The sequence below is a fragment of the Mirounga angustirostris genome, unplaced genomic scaffold, assembly GCF_029215605.1.
Source record: "Mirounga angustirostris isolate CCGP_5_RB_7025 unplaced genomic scaffold, mMirAng1.0.hap1 SCAF_8, whole genome shotgun sequence".
In the NCBI taxonomy this organism is placed as follows: domain Eukaryota; kingdom Metazoa; phylum Chordata; class Mammalia; order Carnivora; family Phocidae; genus Mirounga; species Mirounga angustirostris.
The window spans coordinates 76,356,187-76,373,201 of NW_026991716.1; the positions used below are offsets into that span (position 1 = coordinate 76,356,187).

Consider the following 17,015-nt stretch of genomic DNA (forward strand, 5'->3'; position numbering starts at 1 on the left):
CTCTCTGTCAAATAAATAAATAAAATCTTAAAAAAAAAACAAAAAACATTTACATCAGTAGACTTTAAGCAAAGCAGATTGCTCTTCATGGTGTGGGTGGGTCTCATCCAATCAATTGAAGGCCTTAAGAGAAAAGGCTGAGATCCTCTGAGGATGAGGGAATTCTGCCACCAGACTGCCTTCAGACTTGAGTTACAGCCTCAACTCCTGTTGCTGTATAATAAATCTTCTTCCCTCCTCTCTCTCCATACATGTATATTACACTACATCTGTGTCACACAATGTATCTATGTAATACCGCATTTACAGATAGATAGATACATATTACATGCATACTAGTGGTTCTGTTTCTCTGTAGAGAACCTGACTAACACAGGGTGTGAACACTCCTTGACACCAGAGGCCAGTGCACCTGTGGGAGACCTGAGCTGCCTGGGATGAAAAGACAGCAGGGGTTGTGTGTGGTGTGGGTGGGACCAGTCCAACTTCAATGTGGCTTCTGATCTTATCTCCAAGTCCTATCTCAGGCTCATCTGATCAAGCTTTCTTCCTGCCACCGTGACTGACCCCTGTTCCCACCAACCTGGCAGGTCCGTAGCACAAAGACCTAGGATGCTATCACCCTTGGTGGAGGCAAATGGGCACAGCAAGAGCATGTTTGTCCCCTTACTTCTCAGGTAAAATCTCAGCCTAGATCATGTCTTTTATCTTGTACATATGTCCCAACATAAATTCCCTTTGCCTTCCCATTTGAAGACACTGGATTACTTTCTTTTAATTTAAAGCTCTGATTTTTTTCCCACCTATTCTCTTTATCAGAATTCTCACTTTGTATTTTTCCCATTTATTATAGCTCTTTAACTATTTTCTATACACTATTTTCTCACATGTAGAAATCTGTCTCTAATTCCAATGCTACCCCCTTTATGAGCAACCTTTGTTTACTGATCATATTCTATTCACTATATACCTATGTGCCTTTGAACACTTTAGACTCTCGGTAAATGTCTTTTGAGCTCCCATCACTAACTAAATATACCAGCTGTTAAAAAACCAAAACCAAGGGGTGCCTGGGTGGCTCAGTTGGTTGAGCGACTGCCTTCAGCTCGGGTCATGATCCTGGAGTCCCGGGATCGAGTCCCGCATCGGGCTCCCTGCTCAGCGGGGGGTCTGCTTCTCCCTCTGACCCTCTTCCCTCTTGTGCTGTCTCTCATTCTCTCTCTCAAATAAATAAATAAAATCTTTAAAAAAAAAAAAAAAACAAAACCAAAAAAACAAGCAAAGACTATGTTTGTCAAGGAGATAGCCCGCAACATATTTTGGTAAGTGAAATTACTGAATGAACTTCTCTACCTTCTCCCACCTCCTGCCCTCTCACCTGGAAATGAAACAGGACCAGGCCCAGAAGAGTGGGTAGTAAAAACCCACAGGGAGGCCTGATGTCACAGTAATCACAAGTCACAATCACTTATTTGAAGTTAGGTTTTCTCAAGGAGGCAGCTTACGGTATGGGGAGGGGCTCACATTTGGCACCAGTCAGACTTCAGTGTGATTCCCAGGGTGGCCCCAGACTAGCCGTAAACCTTGGGCAGGTTACTTGATCTTTCTGTGCCTCTGTTTTCTATAAAATGGGGAATGATACTAACTTTATAAGACTGCTATAAGGATTAAGCAAGAAAATGTTTGAACCACATAAAATGGCTGACATTCAACTGGTTTTGACCTAGAAAAACATTTTCATGTGGTTCAACCCGAATCTTACACCCATCAATATAATGTCCTGTTTTCCCTTTGTGATGGTGAGGGGTGGGTCCTGGACATAAAGAAATGAGAGGTGTGGAATTCTGAGGGGAGGTTGCATGACCTTGGCATAAGTATTGTATATTTTGGGGCCCATTTCTTCTCATCTTTAAATGAAGGGATTTCTAAGGTCCTTGAAATTCTGACATTCTGTAAAAATTATTTGATTAATGTCTGTCACCCCCACTAAACTGTCAGTATCTCAAGGGATCGCCATTGTCTCCCAAGCCCTGGGTGCAGCACCTGGAACATCATGTAGTGAAGCCATATTTGTTGGATGAATAAAGTACAGGAATAGCAAGAGTTAGGACTCATTTATTTATGCTTAACATTTCTTGAGTATCTATCATGTATCAGATATTGTACTTGAACTTGGGGTGACAAGGACAAAGGTACAAGTTGAGCCCTTGTTATGGACTGGACTGTGCCCCCCTGATTCATATGTTAAAGCCCTAACTCCCAGTGTGACTGTTTTTGGTGATCGGTTGTTAAGGAGGTAATTAAGGCTAAATGAGATCATAAGAATGGGGCTCTGATCCAATAGGACTGGTGTCCTTACAAGAAGAGGAAGAGACACCAGAGATGCCTCCTCCATCCCTCTCAGCAAGCACCTAGGAAAGGCCATGTGAGGACACAGCAAGAAGGGGGCTGTCTACAAGTCAGGAAGAGAGACTTCACCAGAAACCAAATTTGCCGACACCTTGATCATGGACTTCTAGCCTCCAGACCTGTGAGAGAATCACTGTCTGTTGCTTAAGCCATCCAGTCTGTGGTGATTTTTTATGGCAGCCCGAGCAGACTAATACAGCCCTCAAGGAGCTCATAGTCTAGAAGCTGTGGCAGATGAGGAGGGAGCACTAATGCTGAGAGATTGGTCCTCTGAGATGGGATGGATTGGGGCTGTGGAAGCTCAGAAGTAAGTTGCCCAGTTGAGACTGAGAGACAGGGGTGGAGGGGGGCCAACGAAGGCTCCTCAGAGAAGGTGTTGTCTCTGGTAAGCACTGGAGCAGCAAAAGAAATGAGCAGGAGAAAGAGGAAAGGGAAGGGTGTCATGAGCATGGGGAGCAGCGTAAGTACAGGCCTCGGGAAACCGTCAGGTTGAGTGGCAGGTCATAACTGGACAAGAACCAGCAGCCCAAAGAAGAGGGTAAAAGTTCAAGCAAACCATCTGGAGAATGAAGGGACAAGATGAGGAGAGAACACGACTTACTCACTTAGGAGAAAATCAACTTCCAAGATACTTAGGGCAGCCAGAGACCCAGTCCATAATCCAATGGCTTGTGCTTTGTCAGGACAGGGATTTGACAGCAAGTGTCTCATGCATCATCAACATCATCGTCATCGCCTTTCTCCCACCTTCCCCCTTTAACCTGTGAACCCGCTGGGTCTCTGCTGACCCGAGAGCTCTTGCCCGGCTCTCTCTCTCACTCTCACCAGTCACTGCCTTTCCATTCACAGCTGGGTTTCTCCTACGAGTTACCTATACTCACCCCCTCTTCTCCCCGCTCTTCAACCCACTGTCACTCTTCTCTTCTCTGAGGTCCTCAGTGGCTCTTAGCCACTGTATCTTTGTGTGATCTGACCTTATTATTCACTCCCTCCCTCTGGAAACCCTTGACACTTTGCTGGAATGCCTCTCTAGTCTGTAAGCCTCTTGAGGGCAAAACCTGTATTTGATTTAGTCATTGATGAAGTACCCATTGCCGGGGTGGTGCCGGCCCTCTAACAAGCATTTGACAACTTTCGAATAAATGACTCTCTTGGCATCTTTGACACCTCTCTATTCCAGTCATACACCTATTTCTCTGGTCCTTCTTTTCCAGCGTCCTTCACCGAGGAAGGCTTCTTCTTCCATCCTCTCCTTAAATGTTGCTCTTCCCTAAGGTTCTGTCCTTGATCCTATTCTTCTTTCATGTGACAGGCCATCTTTGGGCCACCTCATCCACCACCACTTATGAGGACTCCGATTAAATCTACATCTCCAAGCCCGATTTCCCTCCTGAGCTGCAGACCTATAAGCCTCTGACTGGACAGCTGTCTCTTAGCATCTTGTGAAAGCACATCCCGGTCCACGTGTTCATAATGAATGCCTCTTTCCCCCCAAATCTGCTCCTCATCCTGCTCTGCCTTCCCTGGCACCACCTTCTACGAGGTCACCCAATCCAAATACCTGCTAGACTTCCACCCGATCGAATTCTAACAATTCTAGCTTCTTAAAGCTCTTAGATCCATCTCCCCCAGCCCTATTCTTTCCACTAATATCCTACCTCAGGCTTTCACCGTCTCTCACCTGGGATAAGGCAGAGATCTGGATGACTTTCTCTGTCTCCCCTCTAGCACCATCCCATCCTTCTACCCTACCAGTGTGATTACCTCCAAAATAGAAATCAGCTGAAGCTATTCAGACCCACTTTACCTTCAGAATAAACTGGAATTCTCTAGCATGCCAAAGCAAGTATGAGAACAGTACTTGGGCTTCTGGTAGGTCAGTTTGCCCTCCCAGAGCAGGAGCTGGGCTTTGTCCCCGGGCCTGTGGTGTAGACAGGTTATGCCTCCATTCTTCCAGGGAGGAGGGAGAGACAATAACTACTGATCCATTCTAGAAACATTGCCCAATGCCCTGGCATGCTGATATTTACCAGTAGTATGATTTGTGAGGAGAATCCCACCTGGATGTGCCTCCTGTGGAGATCTTGGGAAACAACACTTGAGTTATTTGCCAGGGTGGAGACTAGAGTGAGGCAAGTGGGGAACAAAACCTAAGGAGGCAAGTGCCTCCTTAAATTCTGCACCGTAGGTACCTCACTTTCCTCACCCTGTCGTGTGCATGTGTTCACCTTGCTTTGCATTTCATTAGTAGAAACTATGAAGAGAAGCCTGGATACAAACTACCTGCAGTTTATGAGTTGAGGATCTGGATGAAATTAAGTGAGCCCTTTAAAAATGTAGGCTACATAAAAATAAAACATAACCTGGCTGGTGGATGTATAAGTTGGGCCCACCATTCTGGAAAGCCATTTGGCAAAAATATATATGGAGCTTTAAAGTTCTTGTGCCATTTGACCCAGTACACTTCCAGGAGTCTATCCTAATTAAGAAATCAGTATGTAGGGGTGCCTGGCTGGCTCCATTAGTAGAGCATGTGACTCTTGACAGGGTTGTGAGTTCAAGCCCCACGTTGGGCATAGAGCTTATTTAAAAAAAGAAAATCCTGTATGTAGACAACCATTCTCATGCACAAAGATATTCATGTGCAATATTTATAATAACAAAGGAAGCAACTAAATGTCCATAATACAGAGGAAACTGTTTAAATGGTGGTAAATTATGCATTATTATGCATTATAATGCAGTCATTCAAATGATAATTATGTAGACTATAAATAAGTAAACTTGCAGACAAAATCATATTAAATAAATTAAAGCTACAAATGTAACTTTATGTATAGAATAATCCCAAACTAGTTAATACTCAGTATGTGCTTAGAAAAAAAAGGAGTGGAAGAATACACAACAATGTTAACAATGTTAACACCCATAAATTTCTGGGTTTGGGGATGTTTTTAATGTTTTTAAAACATTTTTCCCATTTTTAAAAATGTTAAATAATAGTCATATATGACTTTCATAATAAAAAAAATGAAAGTACTTTTAAGTAATTTTTTAATTTAATTTTTTAAAGATTTACTTATTTATTTCAGAGAGAGAGAGCCGGGGGGAGGGGCGGAGGGAGAGGGAGAGAATCTTTAAGCAGACTCCTCTCTGAGTGTGGAGCCCAACATGGAGATCGATCCCCCTTGGCTGATCCCATGACCCTGAGATCACGACCTGAGCCAAAACCAAGAGTCAGATGCTTAACCGACTGCCCCACCCAGGTGCCCCAAATGATGTTTTTAAAGAAAATCTATTTTATTCTCTGGGACTGCTCTTCATCATTGGTATTCACCAATAGGTCGCCACTCCAACTCCAGGTTAGGAGAGATGCTGAGAAGTTTTTGATGACAACCAATAGGGTTTGTCGCTGTGGTTGCTTTTAATCCTCATGAGCACATTTGGTTCAGATAAGCTCTATGGCAGTACTGCTCCACGAATTCCCCTGTTCACCCAAGCAACTTCCGACTCTGACAGAACCAGGGCGTGTGGTTTATACACAGCAGTCTCTCTCCGTGCCCAGGACTTCCCACGATCCCCAGATATTTCAGCTCCTGGTTTTGTGATGTTGTTAAAACATCCTAGAACGAGTGCTGTGAGCCGTCACTGGGCTGTCCGGGAGCCCATGTGTGGAGGGCCCTCAAAACCCAGGAGGGGGACACTGAAGAGTCAGACCCCCAGCCCCGTCACTAGCCCCGATCTGCAGAAAGCTGCATTTCCGTTCGCACTAATGGATATTTCTGACGTCTGTTCATATTTACATCCACAGATAACGAGACCTGAAGCTTAATTTGGACCTAACGCTGATAAAGAACTGAGAGTCAAGAATGCCCTTCCTGTCTCCCTTTCCTCATCAGTAAAGAGAGAGCTGGTTCAGGTTTCCTCTGTTTCACTGATGAACGTGGGGCAAGCAGGTGTGCCGCTGTGACGGCCATCAGTTAATGACCGGTGCTGCGCTCAGAGCCGCCTGAGTGAGTCCAGGTGCCGAGGGGCCGTCCGCCTGTGCCCCAGCTGCCACCTCGGACGCTGTCACGGCCAGGGCGGCACGCACCGTGGGCAACGGGCGAGCAGCTGGCCTGCAGGCAGGTCCGTCCCTGCACCCTCCCCACTTACTAGTAGGGGACAATCTAATGATCCGTCCAGCCATACAGCTTGAAGAAAGCCGCCTCGTTTTCTTTTAAAAGACATTGTAAGGGACCCACAAATCTAGCAGAAATAATTAGAACTAACAAAATCATTCTCACTAATCAGAGACCCCATTGGCTATTTGAGAATTTGCAGATTTGTCCCAACCTAGGATGCGGACATTCAATAATTGCCCTTAATTTTTTAAAACAAGGTGCATATATATATATTTTTTTTTCCAAAGTCTATCTTTCGCCAGGACAATTCATAAGAGATTTAGGAATATACAATGATAGCACTGTATCTGATCTAGCATCATTAAAAAACAACAACGTAATTCTAACTTCCTAAAAGAGAGGGAGCAGGAGAACAAAGGGAAAAGGTGGGGAAAGGCATACACATAAGACATGATATGCTGGAAATGCCTCCGGAGCAATACCTTAAGCTCTATCCCCAGAAGTCCACTCACCTGCCTTTCTTAGACATCTCTTGTACTTCTCTTCCTCGCCAGTGCACTCTGCTTTCAGTGGCCCAAACCCATCCCCACCACAAGAGGAAGACGCCAACTTTCATATTCTGGACAGCCAACGTGGGTTTCCAAGTGCGAATGGTTCTCTCAAGAAATAGCAAAAAGGAAAAGGATGTTCTTTTTCTCTCTTAAGACATTATTGGTCTGTTCCTTATTCCAAGGATGTTTACTCATGCAAAAAAAAAAAAAAATCAACCCACAGTATGTAATCTGGAGAGCAGGAGAAAGCAATTTCCACTAAACCTATAAATCCTCCTACGTCAGATGTCAGGGATTTTCTGAACTGAGGTTGAAGTCCTGTGTTCCTGTCGAAGAATTATTTCGGCTGGTCTAAATTAGTTCATCATCATATCTGGTGAATATATTAGTAAAGGTCTGTATTTTCTGGTCCAATGAATAGAAGGAAAATGGACCAAAGCAATTTCCAAAATGAGAAATGCCAGAGGTACTGAACTGCTTCCTGTGCCAAGTTAATGAGCTCCTCCCTGTATCTATTTTAAGCTTTCAGCCATTATTATTTGCTTTAGCTGAGGGCTGGATTTGCACAGCTCCCTGCCCCCACTCCCTTCTATGCTGAATCCACAGAAGCTCAGGGCTTCCTACCTGGGCAGGTTGTCTATATGGCTGAGATTGGGAGGGCTAGTGGGGAAGAGAATTTTTTGTCTTTGTTTTGAACAGAAAGAACCACATTTCCTTGTCAGCTGTATTATTTGTATTATGAAATTTATCAGACATTTCACATTTAAAAAATACCAGTAATAAATTAGCAATAGCCGTTAAGTCTGTGCTATCTATTGTTGAAAGAATGGGCCCAAAATGGAGTCACTTATGCTCAGCTCCATATCACCAAACCAAGACGTAGTTTCAGCTCCCCCAGAAATGGAATCTTAAACCAGTCAATCAGAAGTCACCTAATTAGCATTAGTTAGTAATCTACCTGATAGACCCCTGCCATCCCCTAAAGGAAAGTAACCTTGCAGTAACCAGTCTACTTTTTCGTCTAGTGTAACTTCCTTATCCCATCCCTTCTGCTTATACAAATCTTTCATTTTATATAGCTCCTCAGAGCTCCTTTCTATCTGCTAGATTGATGTTGCCTGATTGGTGAATCATTGAATAAAGCCAATAAGATCTTCAGAATTTACTCGGTTGAATTGTTTAAACACTGTAGATAGTTATCTTTTTCTTTGATGCTTATTCAAAGACTGCTATAATCAATAGGCCAGAGTTTGTGTCTTCAGCAAAGAAGGGCACTCCCAGAACCTTGTGGAAGAAGATAGCACAAGGTCCTTCAAACCATTGACTCTTCAAATCTCGGCAGACATGGCTTGAATAACTTTCAGAGCATATCAGTGGAACTTAGGATTTCCAGGACTCTTTATAGTTGAAAAGCAGACAGTTTCATGAAACTGCTAACCCAACATCCATCAGAATGAGAGTTAATTACATAAGATTAAACAAACTGGTGCAGGAAATTTTATTGAGGTTCTTTGGAATACTGTTGATTTGTTTTAATGTTCTATTTATTGGATGTGTAAGGAAGCTTTTCCTTTTTCTTCTTCTTTTTTTTTTTAAAGGTCATAGTTTTTGTTTTTGTTTTGTTTTAAATATTTTATTTATTTATTTGACAGAGAGATACACAGCGAGAGAGGGAACACAAGCAAGGAGAGTGGGAGAGGGAGAAGCAGGTTTCCCACTGAGCAGGGAGCCTGATGCTGGGCTTGATCCCAGGACTCTGGGATCATGACCTGAGCCGAAGGCAGACGCTTAACCATCCTGAGCCACCCAGGTGCCCCTCCTTTTTCTTCTTATGCTATATGTAATTCACAATAATTTTGTAAATTCTACTGTTGTAAACTAAAATGAAACATTTAAAAATGATATATGGTTTTTTCTTTTTTTTAAAGATTTTATTTATTTATTTGAGAGAGAGAATGAGAGAGAAAGAGAGAGAGAGCACAAGAGCAGGGAGTGGGAGAGGGAGAAGCAGACTCCCCGCTGAGCAGGGAGCCCAATGCGGGACTCAATCCCAGGACTCCAGGATCATGACCTGAGCTGAAGGCAGTCGTTTAACCAACTGAGCCACCGAGGCACCCCTCTCTTTACTTTTCAATATAATTGTTTACATATGTTCAGTAAGAATCTGTCCTCCTTTTTGCCAAGACATAATTGGAAGACTCCATTAGGGGATCAATGCATTGCCTGGAATATTATAGTTGCTGATGCTCAGTTGAATAGATGTGACAAGCCCTTTTAAAGAACAAAATTTGGGGGTCCCTGGCTGGCTCAGGAGATAGAGCATGCAACTCTCGATCTAGGGATTCTAAATATGAGCCCCACGTTGGGTGTAGAAATTACTTAAAAATAAGATCATTAAAAAAATTTTTTAAAGAATAAAGTACAAAGTTTGGCTATAATCATGGAGTCAATGCTTACAAAGTCCTCCCAGGAAAATTGACCTGAACGAGTTTATAGAGTCCAGCCTGATAGGTAATAAGGAAGGTCACTTCAAAGACAAGCCTTTGGGATATTTTTTTGACACCTCAAGAAGAGAGGAATTTGCCCAAATGTAAAGGTACTACAGCTAAAGTCGGGTGAATATCTTGGGACAACAAATAAGATGTGCTTTTCAAAGTCTAGTCTAAGATTCCTCATGAACACTTACAGACAGAAGTTAATTTGGGACCATTCAATACTGTATGACTCTAGATTTCTCAAAGCAGGCTGAAAGGAAGCCTCTCTGATCAATCAACAATTTTGATGCACCTATCTAAGTAATCAGCCAACCCTATTGAGACCAGCTTTTTTGATGACCAAGAATAATCTTTAAGTTATGTGTGATCACAAGGGGAAGGAAGTCTGCCAGGAGAAACTGTCAGATATTGAAATGGACAAAAGAAATTATTGGGTGTCCTTGCAATAGAATACTAAGCCTTGTCCAGTGGACCCTCCAGGGATTATCTCATCCTCTAAGGATGTGGCCTTTGTTTGTCTTTGACCAGACTATTTTACAACTCTGTACAAGTAGACATCAACATGTAGAAAGCTGATAGTAATATATCTTTTCTGTCCATAGCTATGCAAACTATTCTTTTTGTTCAGTACATAAGATAAATCTCTGTAAATCAAATCCTCATATGAACTACTTGTAACATCTTACTAGTCCTCTTGCTAATTAATGAGTTAAATAAAAACTTTGACATGTGTTCATTTTTATAGTTAGATGAGAGTTATGATTAGATCTTCTTATATAAATTATCCTTTAACAGCAGTCAATAAACAGATGATGAAAAGAATTCAACATACAGAAATAAAGACAGAATATGTGATGTCTCCAGAAGTCAACGCAAGCCAAGCATGATTAGATACTCAATTGATAGTGACTTGCTGACCTGAAGAATCAAAGTGGCAAAGGGAAAAGACCCTGGGGCTGAGTACACAAAAATCTCTAAGCCAAGAAGGCATTGAGGGGGCCATTAAATGGCTCTTTGAGGCACATGTTGGAATATTGGAAAATGCATTCTTTCTCGCTTGGAGGACCCTGGACATAACCAAAGAGAGCAAATCCAGATGGCCTGAAATATGCGTTTCCTACCTTCTCTCAGTAGTTTAGCAGAGAGCCGGCTCAACAGGTCTGAGTTAGCTCAATCAAGGACAGGCTAATGCTAGATGCCCAGCCTTCCCAACAAGGCCACTTGTCCCACCAGGAAGCTCCAACGGCAGAACCCTATGGGAAGGGGCCCTGTCTTGGAGCCCTTTCTGCATTCGGCGGTGGCAACCATACCCAGCCCAAGCACCCTTCGGGGGCGGGGGGTCATGAGGGCTCAGAAAGCCATGTGCACTTTGCAACTTCCCGACCTATAAGTGCTCTTACTAAATGTTTCCCCCCCCCTTAACACCATGTAACTCTACTGCGGAGAATATCCATGCCATTTTTGCAAGATAAAGACATAGGAGGGTTTTGTAAAGATGACATGTGGCCTGAGAGAACCAGTTGGGGCTAGCATCCAGATTCAGGAAGGCAGAGGAGTTAGAAATCAAGATCCAAAGCTGAGGACACAGACTGACTTATTTAAGTATGGCATTTCCAGACCAATTTTAAAAACCACTGTTTTTGACCAAATCCTTCTTTTCCTTTATTCAGCACACCAGTTTCCTCTCTTTCTACCTTCTTCCTTTTTTTTTTTTTTTTTTTTAGATTTATTTATTTATTTGAGAAAGAGAAAGTGTGCATGCCGGGGGTCGGGGAGGGGTGGAGAGGCGGAGGAAGAGAGAGAAACTCAAGCAGACTCCCTGCTGAGCAAAGAGCCCAATGTGGGGCTCAATCTCACGATCCTGAGATCATGATCTGAGCCGAGATCAAGAGTCAGACACTCAACCAACTGAGCCACCCAGGCACCCCTCTAACTTCTTTTTTTTTTTTTAATTCCTCACTCATCATGGCCTTCTCTACACCAGTGCAGGACCTCCAGGGTAGTATTCCTTCAGTGGAGAAGGGACCAGGTAGTAGTTGAGGCTAGCTTGCTTTCTCATTGCCACTTCTAGGCTCTTCAAATGTCCCCTTGCCTCCAGCCCTCAGAATAAGCCCAACATTCACTGACCAAGAAGGTCAACTTTAGACACCACACTGCTGGCTGCCCCAAGACAATGGCCCTAGGTCTTCATCAATTTATTTTCAAGTAACTCACTCTAGAACATTCTGTCACATCAGTTTTGCTCTGGCTCTGAACACAGTGCCTAAATGTGGTTTCCTGGCATTGGACTGAAACTTGCCAGGTAGGGAATTAGGGACAAGAGAAAGCAAAGAAAATGAATTGGATGAAACAATGACCAGAAGAGTCATTTTTCAGTTCCTGATGCAGGTACTTATTTACTCACTGTATTGCTCAACCTACAATTTAAACTGTTGTATAATTGAGACATTCAAAGACCAACAGTAAGATAGAATATTGTTCCTTTCTCATATAACAGTTCAGAGGCGAGCAGTCCAGGTTGATGGGGAAGTCTGCTGCATACAATGTCTGTTCCATCTTACTGCCCCTTCTTAGGGTGCAGTCCTTATATGCATGGTTCAAGTTGGGCTGCCCAGGTCATGGGGAGAGGCAAAGAGAAGAAACGAAAGGCAAGCAATTTCCTTTTAAGAAAGTGATACGGAGGCTGAACTCATCACTTCTATTCACATTCTCCTGGCAAGAAGTAGGCCATTTCCCAACTGTGAGGAGTCTGAGACGGGTAGTTTCTTGATGAGTCACCTTATGCCTAGCTAAAACTCCTTCATTATGTGAAAACAGGAGAATACATTTGGGGGAACAATCAGCAGTCTGCCAAACTCTAGTTACTCTCTCCATCCCAGGAGTCAGGTAGCAGTGACTTGAATCCCAACTTTTATTCCTATAAACCCACTTTGTTGGGCTCTTTTTCCCCTTTGCCCCTTCACGTCTGGAGCTAACCACTCCAGATCAGTCAGAGCACCCGAACAAAACAAAGAGGGGACAAAATGTCCATCAGACCATTAATATCAGGCATGCCAAGAAGGCTGTGGTATTTACAGCAGGCATTGACAGCCATCAGCCCTGTTCTGCATCTGCTATTTTAGTTCAGTGTGATTCCCTGATCTCTAGGTTTTTTTTAGCCCATCCGTAATGTAATGTGTCATTTTCCTGTTGAATTACTAATCCATAAACCAGCTGGTGTTGATGTCACACCGAAACCACTTAAATTACTTAATTATTTAATATGGTGGTGACAAGAGGCTATTTGGAGACTGCCCACCATCTATTTTACAATTTTTATGATTGATGGGATATCTAGATTAATAAGAAGCCTCAGTTAGCTGGATTGAGCTTTCCACTGTCTAAGTCTTTGGATCTGAACAAACCCAGCCAAGAGTTCCACAAGTGCCCCAGCCACAACTACAGTGCCAAGGACCAAAAGACCATCAGAATATAATCCTCCAGTAGCGGAGTCAGAATTTTATCCACACATATTTTTTCATCATGAGAATCATCGCAAGCTTGGTGCCTGACACTTGGTAGAAATCAATAAATATTTGCTGCATGAGTAGATGTCTTTGTCTAGATTCACTTTTTCTTTTCTTTCTTCTTATGTGTGTGTGTGTGTGTGTGTGCATGTGGATATACAGTTGTTCCAGCACCATTTGTTGAAAAGACTATCCTTTCTCCATCAAATGGTCTTTGCTCCTTTGTCAGAATTAGATGACTATATTTGTATGGGTCTATTTCTGGTCCCTCTATTCTGTTCCATGGATCTACGGTCTACTCTTTCAAAAATATCACACTGTCATGATTATTGTAGCTGTAAAGTAGATCTTGAAGTTGGGTAGTATCAGTCCTCTAACTTTGTTCTTCTTCAATATTTTAATGGCTATTCAGGATCTTTTGCCTTTCCATATAAACTTTAGAATCACTTTCCTTCTATGGTTTCCCGATGCACTTTGAATAAAAGCTAAACTCTGTATCCTGGCCTTGAGACTCCTGCCCAGATCCCCAAGTTTATCAGGTTACCTTCCCTCATCTCATCAGGCTCCGGACATTGTGTTAGATGTGACGGTTTCCTGCTATGATGTTTTATGTGTCATCTTGGCAAGGCCATACTACCCAGTTATTTAATCACACATTAATCTAGGTCTTGCTGGAAAGGCATTCTGTAGATGTGGTTCACATCTACCATCAGTTGACTTTAAGTGAAGGAGATTACCTTTGATAATGTGGGTGGGCCTCATCCAATCAACTGAAAGAACTTAAAGAGTAAACCTGAGGTTTCCCGGAAGAAGACATTCTGCCTTAAGACTACAGCATCCTCTCCTTCCTGAGAGCTCCAGCTTACCAGCCTGCCCTATAAATTCTGGGCTTCCTGCTCCAACAATCACATAAGCCGATTCCTTGAAATAAACAAAGCAGGAGATAGATAGTTAGATAAATACATAGATACATAGAAACATAGATCTGTATCCCATAGATTCTGTTTCTCGAGAGCCCTGGCTGATACACATGGGCACCTCAAACTCAACCTCAGGGACTGCCTGGAGTTCTGCTGCCCTCTTGGCAGGGCTGGCTGGCTCTTCTCATTCTTTAAATCTTAACTGAACATTGCCTTTTCGGAGAAGCCCCCCAACCACCCTACCTAATTAGATTTTGTATCTATTCCTTCCCTTTCTAACTATTCTGAACAAGATTTCAATCATCTGTGAAGCATATCTCTTTTGCTCATCACTTAGAATCTTCACTGGCTCACAGTAAGTGCTCAATAAATATTTAGTCAATGAATAATGAACCTATTCAATGCCCAATGCTTTTATTTCCTAAAGAACAAAGTACATAAATACATTGACATTGTTTTCTAAGTTTAATTTTGAAGCCTTCCAAAAAACAGAAAACAACTTCAGATGCTCATGCAGTGATACATTTTAGGAAAACGTTCAACAGTGTTTGAAATGAAAATTATTTTTGATTAGCATTGATTTAATTTTTAATTTTTTTTTAATTTTTTTTTAAAAGATTTTATTTATTTATTCATGAGAGACAGAGAGAGAGAGAGGCAGAGGGAGAAGCAGGCTCCCAAGGAGCAGAGAGCCCGATGCGGGACTCGATCCCAGGACCCTGGGATCATGACCTGAGCCGAAGGCAGACGCTTAACCATCTGAGCCACCCAGGCGCCCTGATTTAATTTTTTAAACACAATATCATAATTGCCCCAATTTTCTCACCTTGAAAGTTCATCCAAATCCAAACGACCCTGTGTGGCTCATCTTTTTTATAAAATAACCTCTCAACACCGCAATAGTTCATCTTGAGCTCTCCTTCTCTGTGTGCTGATAGCACTTAGTCTGTACTGCAAACTTTAGCATCTAATCATCTGCTGCCTAAAATGGTTGGCTACTTGTTTCACATACACTGTGTTAACCTTCTTTCTCTAAGGACAATATAAAATGTCATCAACTGGACGCCTGGGTGGCTTAGTTGGTTAAGCGACTGCCTTCGGCTCAGGTCATGATCCTGGAGTCCTGGGATTGAGTCCTGCATCGGGCTCCCTGCTCAGCAGGGAGTCTGCTTCTCCCTCTGACCCTCCCCCCTCTCATGTGCTCTCTCTTATTCTCTCTCTCTCAAATAAAATGTCATCAACTGTATCTTATTCAGCTTTTTATCACACCAGCACCCAGCACAAGACTTTGTACACTGTTGGATGAAAAATTACATTCCTTTTTGATTCTTTATTTCTCATAATTATGGTAAAATAATAAATGTTTCATGAATGCTTAGACAAATTACCTGGTGATTCTCTGAACAATCCCTCAAACACTTGGCCAAAATCTTTGGGATGTTGGGCGTTTGGTCTCCTTCCCATGAGGCAACCCCTACTTCCTGCTTTGGCAAGTTCTTTCCAATAGGAGCCACAAGTGGGTCTTTAAAATGTGATTTAGTTTAAATTGATTAGAGGTTATGAACATAAACCAGCAACAAAGGGCAGTAAGAAAAACATATATATAATCCCCCACCCTTGAAAAGGAGAATGAAGGAAGGCAGCACTAAAGATTCCTGTTTTTTAAAAACTACCATGGTTTGTTATTTTAGATGACTTGAATTTTTCCCTCCGTCAGGAGAGAACTAGTAATGAGAGGAGGACTTACGACATATAGAGTATTTTCAGCACAGTAATGGACATCTTCGGTAACTTTGGATATTTTTTTGACTTGTTGTACTGCAATCTCTCATTTGGAATAATCCCTCTAAGTTATAGATCCATCTAGGACTAGCAATAAATAATAAGTATCTGTAAAGTGCTATGTCAATGGAAAGAAAAATATCACAGAAATAATTTGCAACAACCTCCTCAACAAGTGACCCGTGGAAAACCAATAAATAGTTTAAAATAAAGAGTAGTCAAGGGACAGGGAGCCTGGGTGGCTCAGTCGGTTAAGCTTCTGCCTTCGGCTCAGGTCATGATCTCAGGATCCTGAGATCGAGCCCCTCATCAGGCTCCCAGCTCAGCGGGGAGTCTGCTTCTCCTTCTGCCTGCCACTCCTCCTGCTTGTGCTCTCTCTCTCCCTCTCTTTCTCTCAAATAAATAAATAAAATCTTAAAAAAAAAAATAGTGACCCTTCAAGAAACAGACTCTTAACTATAGAGAACAAACTGATGGGTATCAGAGGGGAAGAGGGTGGGGGATGGGTGAAATAGGTGAAGGGGATTAAAGAGTGCACTTATCATGATGAACACTCAATAATATATGGAAGTGTTGAGTCACTATATTGTGCACCTGAAACTAATATTAACTATACTGGAATTCTAAAGAAAAACAAACAAACAAACAAAAAGTAGTGGCTCTCAATCACTATTTCAGCCCACCCAAGGGACTGAAGTCCACTGGGTGCCCTTGGGGAAAGCAAAGGGAGTCCATCAATCTATATATACAGGTACGGTATCTGCAAAAAATAGTCTTGACTCAAGCAGGCTTAAAAAGAAATGCATTATCTCACAATAACAAGAAACCCAGGCTGCAGGGTTATTTGATTTAGTGGTGTCATCAAAAACTCAGGTTCTTAAAGAACAGCAACAACAATAACTCAGGTTCTTTCCTTCCCTCATTCTTTTGTGTTTCTTCTATTTTCTTTCCTGTGGTTGAATATGGCTGCCAACAGCAACACGTTTCCTCACTCATAGCCAATGGGAGAGAAAGAGAGACCACCTCTTCCCGGAGTATGGAAGATAAGCCCTTCCCTACCTTTTGACCGGGCCCACCACGTAAGGTCGTAAGTCCACCCCTAGATCAGTTACCTTCATCAGGGGAAAATGTGATCTCAGACAAATCAGGATCCCCTTCTGGACAGGGAAGGGGCAGATGCTTGAACAAAACAGGGGCTGTGATTCAGGAAGGACGAAAACAGCCTGAC

At 42.6% G+C, this 17,015-nt stretch overlaps 1 protein-coding gene across 1 annotated transcript in view; it reads right to left on the reverse strand.

The window, feature by feature from the left end:
- Positions 1 to 11,638, reverse strand: part of GABRR1 (gamma-aminobutyric acid type A receptor subunit rho1) — a 36,557-nt gene extending 24,919 nt beyond the window's left edge. The window contains 3 exon segments of the mRNA XM_045865424.1: positions 3,183 to 3,187; positions 7,046 to 7,232; positions 11,572 to 11,638. Of these exon segments, the coding sequence (XP_045721380.1) occupies positions 3,183 to 3,187; positions 7,046 to 7,232; positions 11,572 to 11,638 (259 nt within the window).
- Between the last annotated feature and the right edge of the window lie 5,377 nt (positions 11,639 to 17,015).